General features: G+C 46.0%; 1 protein-coding gene across 1 annotated transcript in view; it reads right to left on the reverse strand.

Annotated features, from left to right (window-relative positions):
- Positions 1-4,541: 4,541 nt before the first annotated feature.
- Positions 4,542-16,370, reverse strand: part of LOC147700992 (phospholipase A2 inhibitor and Ly6/PLAUR domain-containing protein-like) — a 233,205-nt gene continuing 221,376 nt past the window's right edge. Inside the window, exons 4-5 of the mRNA XM_086929815.1 lie at positions 11,281-11,424; positions 4,542-6,942 (exon numbers count right to left, since the gene is read on the reverse strand). Coding sequence (XP_086785941.1) covers positions 6,695-6,942; positions 11,281-11,424 — 392 coding nt within the window. The 3' untranslated portion in view covers positions 4,542-6,694. The remainder of the gene's footprint in view (positions 6,943-11,280; positions 11,425-16,370) is intronic.

The following is a 16,370-nucleotide window of genomic DNA, read 5'->3' on the forward strand; positions in this document are numbered from 1 at the left end:
GAATTGGTATTTACCGATTCGGTATTCCCCATTCATTCCTATGGGCCTAGAGGCCCATAGGAATGAATGGGAATTACCAAATTGGTAAATACTGATTCGGTAAAAGGGGGAAAACATTGAAGGGTGGCAGGGTGTCACTTTGACACCCTGTTGCACCCTTCAATTGTGTATGGGTGCACATGTGGCACACATACATGCCCTAAAGGCATGTATGTCTGCCACATGGCACTGAAATAATTTGCATTAAATTGCTTTTTTGGGGGGTTTTGTTTTTTACCACCAACTTGTAGTTGGTGGTATATAACGAATCCTAACATGGGAAAAACACTCATTTAAGTGTTCCCTACATTAGGAATTCGGTAATTTACTGAATCTGCATTTAAGAATCCGGTAATTTACCGATTCCTTAACTTACCGATTTGGTAGAAAAACCTAATACCGGTCGGTAACGGCCGAAAATTGGTAATTTCGGCCATTACCGACCGGTATTAGGCTTCCTACATCTGGCCCATAATCTTTAAAAATTCATATCTCATGTTCTCTACATTGAATGTTTGTAGTTTTTGGTGTCATTTTAATTTAAAAAGTATTTTTTGTTGTTATAGATTGTGCCTGAGGAGCATATTATCAAGGACCGGTGTTAAAATTATCGCTGTTTTATCGGCAGGAAACTGCAGATAAAACGGCGATATTGGGCTTGATAATACGCCCTTGTTAATTCCCATAGAAGCCCATGTTAACACAAGAACAGTAGCTACTATGGGAATTAACAGGGGCGTACTATCAAGCCCATTATCGCCGTTTTATCGGCAGTTTCCTGCTGATAAAAGGGCGATAATTTTAACACCGGTCCTTGATAACATGCCCCTTACTTACTTAATGTATTTGTGGTTTTAAATGCTTTGCACACCTATCTCCTAAGGTAAGCCTGTCTGCTCACAGCCAAGCTATGGAGGGTTGAGCAAGGATTCATTTTTTGTGAGCTTGATTGGACCTTATTTGTGATTGCGGTATTTTTATTAGATGTAGGTGCCTACCTGCACCTACTAATAAACCACCTTCTAACAACAATAAATACATAGTATTATGTATTTACAATACATAATATGCAACTGTAATGATATTTACCACCCATGTTTTGCATGCATTTTCTTTCATATTCTAGATATCTGAAAAAAAGGATTATCAAATTACGAATCAATGCATTTTATCTTTCCCACATAACAAAAACTGCATGACATTCTCAAATATACATCATTCCCTCTGATCATTAGAGGAAAATTGAGCACATTCTCAAAGTTCATCTGCTGTTCTCTTTTAGATTGCTCTGTGCTGGTTTCTTCTCATTCAAACAGAGAATCAAAAGAAAAACAAGTATTGGTAATGCCAACAGGTCTGAATTTAAAGTGCAAAAACAAGCTTGCATAAAAGTCTTGATACAGTAACACTTTAAATTCAGTTGTGCTTGTTTAAATGCTCTTGTACCCAATACATTCCAGCAGCCAATGATTTAAGAGAAATGCTCCACAGTCCCCTTCTATACATTAAATGTGTTATTTTGTGTGTTGTGTGTAACGGTACCATCAATGTCTTACCTGACAGCTAATGCTGTCTTAGGCCAGATCCTAACTAAGCATATTATCTCTTTACTTCTCATCAATACCTCGAATATTCTACACTGTGACCATCCCTGTTCAGTGTTTTCTTTTTCCATTTTCAATTCTTCAATTTCTTTCATAGAAAGTGTGAAGTTTTAGGCATGCGTAGAAATGCTTCCACCCTATGTACCTGCTTTCCAGGATTGTTTAAAAATTCTAAATATATCCTATTGTATGACAATCGAGACGATTTAATTTTGTCTCCATGATTGGTTGTCTTTTTTCTGATTTAGTTATTGTTAGTCCCATCATTGTGTTGAAAATAATAACTAAGATAAGATATATCAACAATTGGATTCTGTAAAACCCAGATATCCGACTATTGGCTGGAGAGGGACTACGTGCCAGGGCTGTTAAGCAGTGGAGGCCGCCACAAATAAAGGGTGAGGGGATTGGCCTGATCAAGCTAGAAAGACACTCCGCTCAGGCCAGGGAGCCTGTCGGGGTTCCTCCAGCCCGATGCAGCCGGGCTGGAGAAACCTAACTGCACATGTGTGTTTTGTTCGGCATGAGACGGCTGGCAAACACACGGCCATTGCGGAGGAACCGCCGCTGCTGTTAAGGAAGAGGTCACGCCAGTTGCAGAATCCGCCTTAATTGAGAGTTGATAGAAGAGTGAAGTGGCCTTCAGCTTGTCATTGATTATGTCCCAGCCAGACCCGGACTGGCCGTTGCGGGCACTGGGCAATCCCACGGTGCGCCGTAAGGGTGGGGGCCGGTTTTGGGCCCCTGGGGGCCGTTTTTGCAGCATAGCTGCAAATCGGCCCTGTAACAAAATCGGCTGAAAACCGGCCCTGGCAAAGACCACAGTTGCACCCCCCCTTCCCGGGAGGGGTCACCCCCCCTTCCCCTCCCCCCACCCCTCCCGGGAAGGGGGGTCGGGGAGAGGGGCAGCTGAGTAGTTTGCCAGGGCCGATTTTGGTTCCCTGTTCGGCCCTGGTCCTAGCTGTGCACAAGCTGAAACAGGAAATCGCCAACGTGCTAATCCATAATAAAAACACAGGCATGCTATTTGCTGTGTTATCTACAGTTACCATAGCGCCTAGAATAGCATGAGAGTGTTAGCATGAGAAAACAATAACAATGTTGGGGTTTGATTCTCCATGACATGCTTCACTGCCTTGCTTTTCATATTATCTGTGGTTACCATCCACATTTGGTGCACTAGGTTAGAATTTGAAAATAAACATTTCAAAATCCATATCTGGCTTCTTAGTGCTGTTTCTGAGTGTGTTATTCATTATCAAAAGAGAAGTTGGAGTTCCTCTTTGCCCCTGAACTCATCTTGTGGTACTGAAAGAAATAGTTCCTACACAGGATTGCTCAGTGGGTTGTGTATGGGTTGCAGTTCAACCGGATTTATAATTGGTTTTGGCACATTGACGAAGTCCTTGTGCCAAGGAGTTTGAAATCCAACCCCTGTTATTCAGCGGGGGTGCTCGCCTGGAGAATGTATCAAACCAAAATCAGTGTCAACACCCAATGTCCGTCCTCATGTACCTTTATTGGATCCTTTTAGTCCTACCTCACTGTCTCCCGTCCTGTCCAGTTGAGAGCCGGAGGGCACTGGCTGGGTGTGACCAGTGCTGAAGAAACAACACAAAGCCTGAGTGCGATTTGATTTACTATGGCCTACTTTTTTTTATCATTTCTGCCATATCACATTCTAACGTTTACGTAACATGCTCAAGATTACGCCATTACCCCCATTGCGTAATTAAGATTTCCTTCTGGTAAATCTCCTGTTGCAACACCATGGGAACAAGGCGAATGAAATTAGTGCAAGTGACTGTTGTTCACATCAGGTGCCATTTTTCAAACTCTTAAAGAGCAAAATGTGCCTTCTCATTGGAAATGGGTATGAGGAGCCATTTCCCACTGAACATTAGCACAAAGTCCTTTATTGGCTTTTTGACTAATAATGTACAGTTGTATGTAAATGTGTGTGCATTTCGTGCAATTTCTGCAAAGGACATGATGCAGTTTTTGCCCAGGCTTAAAAAACACATACATACATCTTTAACATTACATTGAATACAGAGCACGTCTCCAAGTAAATGTAGATAAAACACTTCAATGCCTTTGTCCTGATGTGTGACAAGTTCCTGTCGAGCCCTGCTGGCGGCGCTGCCTGTGATCCAGTTGGGCGGCCCTCCTTCTGTGCTTGCAGATAGCACACCGCTGCTGAGCTGCGCACCCATACTTAGGGGCATATTTATAAGCTCCTTGCGCCACCAGAGTGACGCTCCAGGAGCAAAAACTGCAATATCAAAATTATGAGGTCATGCAAAGCCCCTTTGCATGACTTTGAATGGCCCCAATAATAGAGTGTGAGGCAAGGCAGCAAAAATCACTGCGTTCCCTTACTCTGCGCTAGGGAGGCATTCCTTGGGCATTGCGGTGGGTGTTCCCATGCAACACCCATGGATTTTGATGTTTCCCCAAATATAACAAACCAAGAGATGCGACAAAACCTTATGCCTCCCCAGGATAGGCACAGCGAAGAGAAACCACTTTATTTCTCCTTGTAATTTCACTTTCCCATAAAAAGAGGAACAAGCCTCGCAGAATTGTTTTTATGCAGGAAGGTGCCCCTTCCCGCAGAAAAACAATACAGTTCATTCCTGCCCTTTAACTTTGACGTAGGGCAGGCCAGCAAGTGTGCTGCACGGCCTTATGCCAAAACCCCGTAAATGAGGCCATTGCTATTGTGCACAAGCGCTTTGAACAACCATGCATTCTTTAATCGAAGCATCAACATGCCACACCAACATTCCATTCCATCAGTACATTCTCTCTGGCACGTCCACCGTTCTAAACATCATTTCACAACTGAAAGAAGAGAAAACATGAAAAGAAAGAAGTAGTCCTTTACACAAATCATCATGAGAACAATGTTTTATTCCTTCACTACATCAGAACAGGAACACATTGGAAGAAAGTGCTTTTGAAACGGAAAGCAAACACCTGAAACTCAAGTGACTGTTGGCAAGCAAAGTACTCAACTTGTTCAGGCTTGACATTCTGGACTAAAAATATATTTCTTAACAAAAATAATGTAGATTATTTGGATCTAATACATTCTGGTACAGCTGAGTTTATCTTTATTGCATGTTTGAGAAAATATAATGCTTATTAGTGCTTAACTTGTGCTGGTGGCTGCCAGCGGGGAACATCTGCACTCATTTTTGGGGACCAGCATTTATTTTTCCTCATCAGACATTGACCGAAAGCAAGAAAGGGAAAAACACACGGACAAGGGGAAGTGTGCTAGTTTCAGTAGGAATCGCTGCACTCTGACCAAAATCAAACGGAACTAACACTGAGATTCATGAAGCCGAAATCGGCTCGCAAAGGGCCAGATTCTGAGAATCTGGCCCTTTGCGAGCGCTATTTGTGCATTTGGGATTCATCATCCCAAATGCAAAAATCACAATTCTAAAAATCGCTAAATTGCGAATAATTGCATTTAAGGAATCTCAATTTGAGATTCCTTAAATGCAATTCATGAACAATTTTAAAATTGCGAATTCGCAATCTGGGGCCGCTATTTAGCGCGTAATCTAACCAGATGGTAAATAGCGAAAACTTAGAAAAATGCACTTTAGTGCATTTTTCTAAGTTGTATGTTACACACACACACATGCCCTTTGGACATGTGTGTGCGCAACACCAGTGTACATTACCATTTCAGGGGTGCTGCAGGGTTTCCTTTGGACACCCTGGCACCCTTGAAATCGCTTCCTTATTTGCGAATCGCTATTTTCAAATCGCAAATAAGGAAGGACTCCCAATTCATTCCTATGGGCCTTTAGGCCCATAGGAATGAATGGGACAGCCATTCCTTATTTGCGATTAGCAATTAGCAAATCGCAAATAAGGAAGCTGTAGAAATCGCAAAAAATATTGCGATTTCTACATGCATCCCGTTTTGTGAGTCTTTAATAGTGATTCCTTAAAAATCGCTATTAAGGACTCGCAAAACAGGACTTTGATGAATCTGGGGGTATGGCTTTATCGCACCATGGCCATGTCCACCAATTTAAGTGAAATCCTGGAATGTGTTCTGTGAATAATGAAGATAACGGAAATGGTAGCTTTGTACTTAGATAGACTATCTTATTTCCCTTTCACCTCCATTTTATGAACTACATTTATATTGACAGTTCAAATATGTTATAAAGCCCGTAGTATACTCAAAGAGGCAAGCATTTGTACTTCAAGGCAAATGACCAGCTTTTGAATATTCCATTTCTATATTTATTTTATTTTAAGAAGTTTTATATAGCGCAAACTTGACCCGAAGGTATTGTGTATCAGAGCACTTTACACAAGCACAAGTTGCGTTACATTAGGACACATTCATTTTTGTTAGGCGCGGTTAGATTAAGTAATTTGCCCAGAATCACAGGATGTTGCGTGTCTTTGCTGAGACTTGAGCCCCGTTACCCAGATTTGAGATTGACCGCCCTAGCCGTTAGGCCAACTCCAGTCGTATATTATGAACACAGTGCGGAGGGGGAATAGGCAGATTTGAAAGCAAACTGTCCTTCTCATTCTTCTCTAAGCATGTCTGATGTTATTACTGGATTAATCAATATACCGCATATGATATTACCTATACAATACATCAAATTCAAAAATATCTCATAAAGGTTTTGCTTCTTAAAGATCTTAATGCTGATCTGCACAAACTGCACTCTCTTTAGGGAGCATGAATATACACAAGTAAAGTTCTGCAAACCCTGTGTATTCAAGGGCGGTATACTGGCAAGGACAGTATAACACAGTCTTTGTCTCCTCAGGGTAGCATTTTACTGCCCACCAGCTCCTTCAACCTGATGACCAAAAATGAACTTTCAAAGAAAGCAGATAATGTGTAAGAAAATAAATTATTAAACGAGATGCATAACACAGTCAGGCTTATTACATGCCAGATGTGGTTAGTACATGGCTGGTATTTGTAGAGGTGACTGTGGCGTCGTTGCAACCTTGTAGAGGTGCTGCAGAGCTGCGGTGAGCGTTCCTGTTGTCAGTCAGGATGGAGATGTGCTAAGAAGGTGTAGTAGGAGGAGTCCAGTTAGTATGCACAGACCCGGGTGTTGGACGGTCAGGTGTGTAGCGCTATTACCAGGACCACTGCTTCCAAGGCTAATGGGGCCTTTGCCGCTCATGGAAATAGTACTGAAGTCTGTTATGGTCAAAGATGTCGTCGGAAAAGCCAGTTTGCCCTTGGAGTCGCTCATGCTCTGTGTGGCACAACCAATGAAAGTTATTTGGGATCCTGTGAAGAGAAAACGTACAGGACATCAGCATTTGATGCAACAAGGGGTTGACCACAGTGTGCGGTCCCACCCTAGGTGGAGTGGCTTGAAGGTCCTGGTTTCACGTTTGCAAACTCATGCCTTGCCACTGTGTATCACACAGGGTCTGCACTCTTCACACAGCACCTGGTGGAGATACACTATCACCCAGGGGAGATACATTATCACACAGTAGAGAAACATTATCCCATGGTGGAGATGAATATGTGATGTAACAACGCGATCAAAATGATCGTGGTATGTTCCATCGCAGTTTTTACAGCACAAGTCGTTACAACAACTTGGGCTGGAGGACCTGGACTTAGGAATAGTAAGATTTACTATTCCAACACCAGTCTATGTACAGCAGGGAAGGTGTTGGGTAGTAAATCTTACTATTCCTTAGGTTATAGCGCCATCCATCGCAAGTCTATGTAACAACTTGCGTTGTAACGGCTGTGTTGCAACTGCATCACGGTGTATTTGCCGCGATATAAAGGATGTTTCCCATGGAGATGCATTGTCTCAGGGTGGAGATACACTAACCCATGATTGAAATACATTATCACTTGGTGGAAATACATTACCCCCCTCTGGAAATACAGCATCACCCTGTAGAGAAACATTATCACATACTGGAGATATATTATCACAATGTGGAAATACATTATCACCCCGTGGAGATATATTATCACACAGTGAAGATACATTATGACATGGTGGAAAAACATTTTCACCCTGTGGAGATACATTATCACACAGTAATAATAATAATAATAATAATAATAATAATAATAATAATAATAATAATAATGATAATAGATGCATTTATAGAGCGCATGGTTACACTCGGCCAGTGTGTCCCCGCGCTGCATTGCGAAACTACCACCAACCCTACCCAGCCTAGCCCAACGTGCATATCCTGTGGGAAAGAGATGCGTTTTCAACTTTTTCCTGAAGCTAGCTTCCGAGCCCTCCAACCGTAGGCTCAACGGGAGCTTGTTTCAATGCTGAGCTGCCAGAAAGCCGAAAGAGCGACCGCCCATCCTTGCTCTCTTAATGGCCGGGACACACACCAGCCCCATCCCCCCAGATCTCAGTTTGCGAATTGGAGAGTATAGCCTCAATAAATCAGACAGATAGGAAGGACAAGTCCCCTGAATGGTACGATGACACACGCACAATGCCTTGAACAGGATTCTCTCCCTAATCGGCAGCCAGTGCAGTGAGGCTATCGCCATCTTCGAGGAGGCCCTCCTGGGGAGCATAAGAACTAGCCGAGCCGCCACGTTCTGTACCACTTGAAGCCTTTGCAAACATTTACCGTGGCCCCCAGATACAGCACGTTGATATAGTCAAAGCGAGGTCACCAGGGCCTGCACCATGGTCTTTCTGGCTGCGGTGGAGAGCATATCCAGGGTTTTACGGAGACACCTCAGGACTCCAAAACAAGCCCCTGCTACCCGCCTGGTGTGATACCCAAAAGATAGCTTCGTATCCAGCTAGATCCCTAGGTTCTTAGCTTGCTCACAGGGCACCGGGGTAGATCCCAGAGACTGGGGCCACCATGCCGATGACCACACCGACGGGGCTCTCCCCACCACAAGCACCTCGGTCTTACTGCCATTCAATTTCAGGCAGTTGTTTGCCATCTATGATGCAAGATCTTGCATGCAAGCCGCAAAATTGGCGGCTGCCGTTTCCTGTGCTTGTGTCAGGGAGACCACCAGCTGTGAGTCATCGGCATAGGACACAACCCTGATCCCAAAACCATCTGCAATCTCCGCTAACGGTGTAACATAGAGATTAAACAGGGTCAGGCTCAGAGTTGAGCCTTGCTGCACTCCATGTTTCAACTTGATGACCCTGGAGTAGTGAGAGCCCTTCCTCACCTGAAAGCTGCGCTCGGACAAGAAGGATTTCATCCAATTCAGTGCCCCCCAGCTACTCCTCCTTTCCTCAGACACTGCAGCAGAGTGTGATGAGCCACAGTCTCGAAGGCGGCACTCAAATCCAGCAGGATTAAGGCCGCCGTCTGACCTTCGTCCACGTATTTCCTAACAGTTTCCTTGGCGAGTAGCAGGGCTGATTCAGTCGAATAGTGTGCCCGAAACCCAGACTGCATCGGATGCAAGAGTGTAGATACATTATTACATGGTGCAGACACGTTGTCACCCTGTGGAGATACATTATCGCACAGTGGAGATACATTATCACATGGTGGAGATACATTGTCAAATTATCATGCAGTAGTGATACATTATTCTCACACATTGGACATCAAGCAAAGCTGGAATATGCACCCAGCATAGGCTTCCACCTTGAGTATGAAGGTTCTAAAACACTCACAGAATTTGAGTTTTTCACTGCATTTACAGCAGCCCGTGAAGCCTTTGTTTATGGTGCTGTGATGGTTGGACAGTTATTTTGGCCATCATGTAATAACTTCAATTATACCAGCTGGCTGCCCAGGAACGTTTGGTTCTTTCAAGCCCTGCCCCTCTAAATGATCATTTACCCTCCACGTTCCCTCCTCCTCTCCAATAGGATCACCTGGTTGGAAACTTTGTGGTTTGGGAGCACAATGGTTGAGTGAAGATGATCGTCTGATCTGGCTAAAATCACCCCACAAAAAATTGAAAGGTCTATGCAGTGTTGTGTATTGACACAACGCTGATCTGCTTCACCAAAACACTAAACCCAAAAACTCTACAAAAAACTCACCTGACCTGAACACAGGCAGGGAGGGGGAAGAACTGTGACCCATAGGACAACATGTTGGGATGAGAGAGTGGGGAGCAACGCAAATGCTAATTCAGTAGGTAACCGAAAGCCAGAGAGAACAGGGGAATGTGTTCTGTGGATTGAGAATAGTGTTGAAACACATCATAACTAGTGCAGAGCCAACCACAGCTGATTCACTGGTTCCAATGCAGCACAACCTAGCAAGTGTCGATGGAGCGTTCAGTCAGCTCAACACTGCAGGATGTGGTTACAGCGGCAAGATATAAGGCACCACATGCTGGATTTCTCCATTCTGCGCTGGATTTGTGGCCAATTTCATTGCCATCAGACCAGGTTGGATGTATGTGGTACTCACATAATTGCATGCGCAACATAGCATGTGATCAACATTGGTCAACACATTCTGCTTATCATAGCCTACTATCAGCACTCCCAGTAGGCATCGTGGTTCATATCCTTCCAGACATTGGGACCACAGCTCTGGAGCACCCTCTTTAACCAGAGAGGAGATGTGCAGTCTTATAATGTAACCAGGAGATGAAAGCTCACATCCTAGACCTCAGAGTGGCTTCTCATGAACCTCCCAACTCTCTGTCTACCCTCCAGTGACTCACCTCACCACCTCTGTCCATGGCTGATATCCCCATGACGAGATTATATCATTGATAAACACAATGGGCCTCATTTACGAGGCTCATAGCGGAACTTTTGCGCCACCGGAGAATTATTTTTTTGACGCTCGGGTGGAGCACAGTGCCGCAGTATATTTACAAGGCCACGCAGAGCTACTTTACATGGCTTTTTATGGCCTTGTAAATATTTGCCCTTTTTAGGCAGAACACTGCCTGAAAAGTGTGTTCCATGGGTGTTGCTATGGGTGTTCCAACGCCACACCCATGGAATCTGAAGCACTCCCAGATTTACGAGGAATCATAAACCCGGGAATTCTACAGCACACATAGAAAGAGAAAAACACCTCTTATGATGGTTTTGTGCAGGAAGGTGCCCCTTCCTACACAAAAACAATCACCCCTGCAAGGCAGATACCCTTTCACCATGGCACAATGGTGCCTGCATTGGTGTACGGCAGCCCATTGTGGACCAGCACAGGGGAAAAGGACAGAAATGTGCTGTATCTCATAGATATGGTACACTCCTACCCTTTTCTTTTGACTCAGGGTACTGCAGCAAGATTCATTGGGCACTGCCTGAGCCAAAACCTCATAAATGAGGCCCATACTCTATGTGTGAACTATATATTCAGAGGGTGTGATTTGCATAGGAGTTGTCATTTAGATACATGATGAGTACATTCAAAAACCTATATTTAAGATTTTTCAATAAAGTATGGAGGAGCCTCATCTCCACATAGAGATTAATGCCAAAACCCGCTTCGTGAACAATAGTCGCTTCAGTAGGGCTTCATACAACTTAACCACACAGACTTTCATTGCAGATGCCCAGAGGTACCAGCAATGGTTTAAACCATTCCTGCTTGCAGTAAAAAAGCCTTCTAGTGTTCCTGTGCAGCATTCACGGCTACACGTAAGCATCATACACAACACACACAGTACCTCGGTGCTTGGTGGCAGTGAACTTGACACACTGGGTCTCCTCCCCGGTGCAGCTGATGGTGTTGGTGTTTAGGCAGTCCCGGGAGTTTTCGGCCAGGCAGGATGGGCAGACCTTCCCGTTGGCTGTGTCATTCATCGGCTGCCCTGGATGAAAAGTGCGAAAACACGTCACCTAATGTAAAGGTTTGTAAGTGATGCAAGGTACATTTGTGCCAGCTCAGAACACTCTGTATAAGTGGAAGGGAGATTGCACGTGGTCTTGGGCACAAGAACATCAACAGGGGCCTGAAGGCACATGTTTCAAAGGTAGAGGTACTGGAAAAGGTCATGGGGCATTTGGGACAAGGAGCCACGTTTTCTGGAGGATACAGAAACAGGCCTGGGTAGATGTTGTGGCTTGTGGGCAGAAAGACATGAAGAACTAAGGACAGGAGGCGGGTGCCAGGTGCATTAAGAGATGGAGGCAGGTGAAACGAAGAACAGGAAGGGGCCTGAGTCACAAAACTAACAGGGCGGCTTTAGCGTTGGTGGAGTCCAGTGCAACAATCTCCCACGTCTAACCCCACACCCCGTGACCTCCTGCTCCACAGATCCCTTCACTACCATGCTCCACCAGTGCCCCTCACCTCTCCATAACCCCTTTCTCACATGCATTTCATTTGTTTTTATAGTGGTACTCATACCAGTGTAAGGTGTCAGAGCACTTTATATCACAAACACATTAAACAGAGCAGTGGCGGCTAGTGACTTTTGAAAGGGGTGGGGGCATAAAACAATTGTCATACTTTCACTGCCAGGGCCCTCTGAGCAATACACACACAACCTCACCCCTCTTTCAGCCTATGGGGTCTCAGCAATCCCATGAAACTTAAGTCCTAGGGAGCATGAAACCCAGGTCTGGGCATACCCATTGGATATAGTGCATCACACTGAGAAAAACGAAAACGTGATCGTTGGATTTCTTGAATCAATCTCAGCCACTGGTAATTGCTCTGAACAGTGCCTCATTTTTAAACATCAAGTCACCGCAGGCAGGCACCAGTCTTGTGTAAATCAGCCTTTGTCTTCCTCCAAGACAAACAGTCCAACCCAACATGATTTCCTTGAGAGGGGAACATATGTAACCCCTTCGCATTTCACCTGGTTCCGGTTTTTGAAGGCACTGTGGGGCAAAAAGAGGGACTCGACTGAGGTCCAAAGTAATTACCAGTAGCTAAGATTAGCTGAGGTAACCCACCCCCCTACATCCCACAACACGTTTTTCATCACTTTTTGTGATATGCACAAAACACTTTCAAAATCGGACAAAATACAAAACCCCAATCAGGGCACTTTCCAGTAAGGGTGAAGTCCTCCTAAACCGAGCAATACGGGGAATACTGTTTTTCATATGCCTTATGTTCTATTTAGGTACATAACAATTGCATTAGGTGCAGCCCGGCAACTTGTGGCACAGAAGGTTTCAAGAGTTAAGATTAAGCAAACGATGGCAGCCAACGAGCACTTAATGAAGCCATTGCATAACCTTTGCCCTGAGACCCCTGCTGTCCTTCCCACCCTGGTTCCCCTCTGCTGCAGCATGCATTCAGTCCATATCCTCCTGCGCTGCCTGAATCAGACAACGCACACCGTTCACTTGTACTGCACAGGTTGACTTGGCCTTGTCCTAAAAACCGGGACATACGTTCAAAATAAAAAAAAAGCGTTGGCTCACCGGGACACCAAAATGAAGCTCACACAGTGCGCACCAGAAGCAGCCGTGAATATATGTCGAGGCTGCCGCATGATCCTATCCAGAAAGGCTTCAGGACTATGGCTTATTTATTACATTTAGGATTCCTTTCTCGTATCATATAGTGCAACCTCGACCCCATACTGACTGCCCCTGGCATGATTAGTTGGTCTGGCTTCAGGATCTCCATCCTTCACACACAGTTTCATGATTGTGCTATGACCGATTTGAATGTGAAGTGCTCACATCAGACTACTCCCTCGGTTCCACAGCCAGCAGAGCTGCCGAAGCACCTGCTCCACTAACACGGAGCTGGCTCTTTCCGTGTCTTTAAAACTGAGGCTGTCTATTTCAGCAATTTCAAGGAAAACAACAGGCTTTTGCATTTTGTTGTTTTCTGAGGTTAAGGAAAAACCATTAATATCCCTGCTTCCCGGCTACCACCACTTACCGCCTGACCACCTAAGCATTATCCTTCCATGTAAGATGCATATGCGATATTGCTGCCTCAGATTTGTACAGAAGAGCTGCTGTTCTTTCAAATAGCTTAGGATCTTGGTAGTTCGGAAATACCCTCGGAGGCAGACACCAAGTCGATATTGGAATACAACCTTGCAATGACTATCATCGTTTGCCCATGCTACTGCTTGGTGTTCCAAATGAGTGACTGGCCTGACACCATCTCTGTTAAGTTACCACCTGCCCACATGCCCGCCATCCGGTAGAAATATGGGGGGGTGGCCTCGACAGAGGTGTTTTGCTGTGGCAAAGGCTGCCGTCTGATCCCGGGGTAAACAACTGTTTTGTACATCTCTGAGGAAGCTCCAGACGCAGACGCACAATGAAAATGCTTGCCAACTCCACATGGAAGAATTCGAAAAATAAACGCATGCCGGTTTAACATGATTTCATTGCACAAAAATGGCGCCGAAATTAATTCCTTACAATCAGTATGGAAAACGGGAATGTAAGACCTGTGTCCAGCAAGCAGACAAAACAGAATGTCTGACGACCTTGTGGGTTCTAAAGACGTCACCAGGTGCTATCGAAGTCCCGCTATAGATAATTCATCTGCTCTTGCACGGGAACACGTGCATATACACATACACAATACACTTACTCACACATATAAACACATTACACAACATACATATCCACAAACATATACAGCGCTGCCGCACACACTCTCTCAAAACGCGCGTGAGCAATCAGGCGGAAAGGGAACATTTCCTAAATAACCTCTGGGCGGGAGAGGGAATAATACACCAGTTTATATCGACGACCAGCCAGGAGGTGGCAGACAGCTAGGTCCCACCGTCTCAGATACAATCAATCAATGTTCAAAGCAGAAGAGCCGGTGAGGCGAGCTGCTGCCCAACGCCTAAGTAGCGATGACCATGCACCGCCAGCACTGTGGTGACGCTCTAGGTCAGCGCACTAGTGTTCCGCGAGGCGGAACAGGAAACACGTCACGCGAGGACGGAAGGCGGCCGTTTGTATTCATTGGCGCCGACCGCTCCTCGCAGAGCAGTAGTGTGTACCCGGCGCTCCGTCCAGAATAAAGATTTACTTAAAAGTTAACGAGCGTCAATCTTCATTGATAGATTCCATAATGGCGACGAGGCATAGGATTTGAAGCAGAACCCCGGAGGCAAGCAAAAAGGGCAATTGGGGGTCAGAAGACGCTGATCCCACCGGCGGACTCGCATTCCACGTGCTGAACAGCAGGACGGAGCGTGGCAGAGGTCTGCACACACCCCTATCGAAGCAAGCAGGACTGCACAGCTGAGGAGGTAGGCCTGCAGACACACGGGGCACCAGGCGCCACGGAGATTCGAAAGGCGAGCGAGCGTAACGACTGGGCCCGCGCCAACAGAGGCGAACCAAGGGACAGTGGGGAGCACCACCCCAAGGAGAGCAAGACCAGCCGAGCAAGCTGGCGGAACAGAGTGAGGGCAGGGGAGAGTCTTCGAACACTCGCCCTGAAGAATCCATAGGAGTGCAGACAGCAGGAGGGGCTGGGACGCAACCACTACTCACCCCTTCCAACGCACAACTAAGGGAAGACAGCGAGAGTGACCCGGAAGAAGGGGACCCCACCAGGCACAACGCTCCGGGCAGCCCCCAAGGGAAGTCAGTATCTGTTCAACCCTCCAGAAACAGAGAAGGCAGAATGGCGGTACACTCGTCATCCCTCACGCAACTGGTGCCATTCCTAACCAATCCAGGGGAACCAGAGCGGCAATGGGAGGACTGGAAGAGGTACTTCCTCAACTACCTCGACGCTTTGGAAGAAGAAGCAGGCGCTCCATACTCAAGTAAACGCAGAAAGAAGATCTTGCTACACAACCTGGGCCCGGAGGGGATAAGAATCTATGACACCATTGCGAAGGCAGAAAGAGACGCAGCTGACGACGATGTTTTCAGCCACACCATTGCCGACTTGGACGCACACTTCCGGCCCGTGGTTTGTGTCGCGATTGACCGCTACAATTTCTTCCAAAGGAAACAGAAGAGTAGCGAAACAGTAGATGAATATGTTGTTGCCCTACAGAAGCTCGCCATCTCATGCAAATTCGGCGCTCTACACGACGAGCTCATCCGTGACCAAATTATCATGCATACGTCGAGCTCCCATGTCCAGGACAAACTGTGGGTGAACGGAGATGCCCCACTCAAAGAAATTTGGGCCATGGTCAAGAAGGCCGAACTATCAAAACGCTGTGCCCAAGCAGCCAAAAAAGACTCAGGTGGTACGCAGTCGGTGTGCCAGATATCGACGCAACAGAAAGGAGAACGCCAGAGGCCAAAGGAGCCACAGAAGAAACCGGAGGGCAGGAAGCAGAAGTCCGCATATTCCACCGACCAGAGAGGTGCTAAGGGAGGACGCCCGAGCTGCTACAGATGTGGGAGTGTCAACCATCTAGGGAACGATAAAGCGTGCCCGGCGTTCCGAGCTAAGTGCTCGTTTTGCGGCATATTTGGCCATTACGAGAAGGTATGCCGCCGGAAACCGAAAGGGGCCACAGTGAAATTCGTTGACCGAGAACAGCAAGACGACACCAATGACTCAGAGGAAACTGATGACCAGGAGGAAATACTGTATATCGATGTCCAAGTGTTGGAGATGGACGACTCAGGCAACGACAAGCCCCGGTTGGACATGCACATCGGAGGTATACCGTTAGAAATGATAGCGGACAGCGGGGCCCCCATCTCGATCATACAAAGGAAGGTATGGGAAGACAAATTTGCATCCACACACGGTGAGAAACTGCGTCCCATGGACTTGCGTCCAGTCACGTACACTGGGCAGAGGATCCCAATGTTGGGGTTTTGTCCCCTGTCATTCGAGTTC

Source organism: Lissotriton vulgaris, chromosome 7, assembly GCF_964263255.1.
Source record: "Lissotriton vulgaris chromosome 7, aLisVul1.2, whole genome shotgun sequence".
Taxonomy (NCBI): Eukaryota; Metazoa; Chordata; class Amphibia; order Caudata; family Salamandridae; genus Lissotriton; species Lissotriton vulgaris.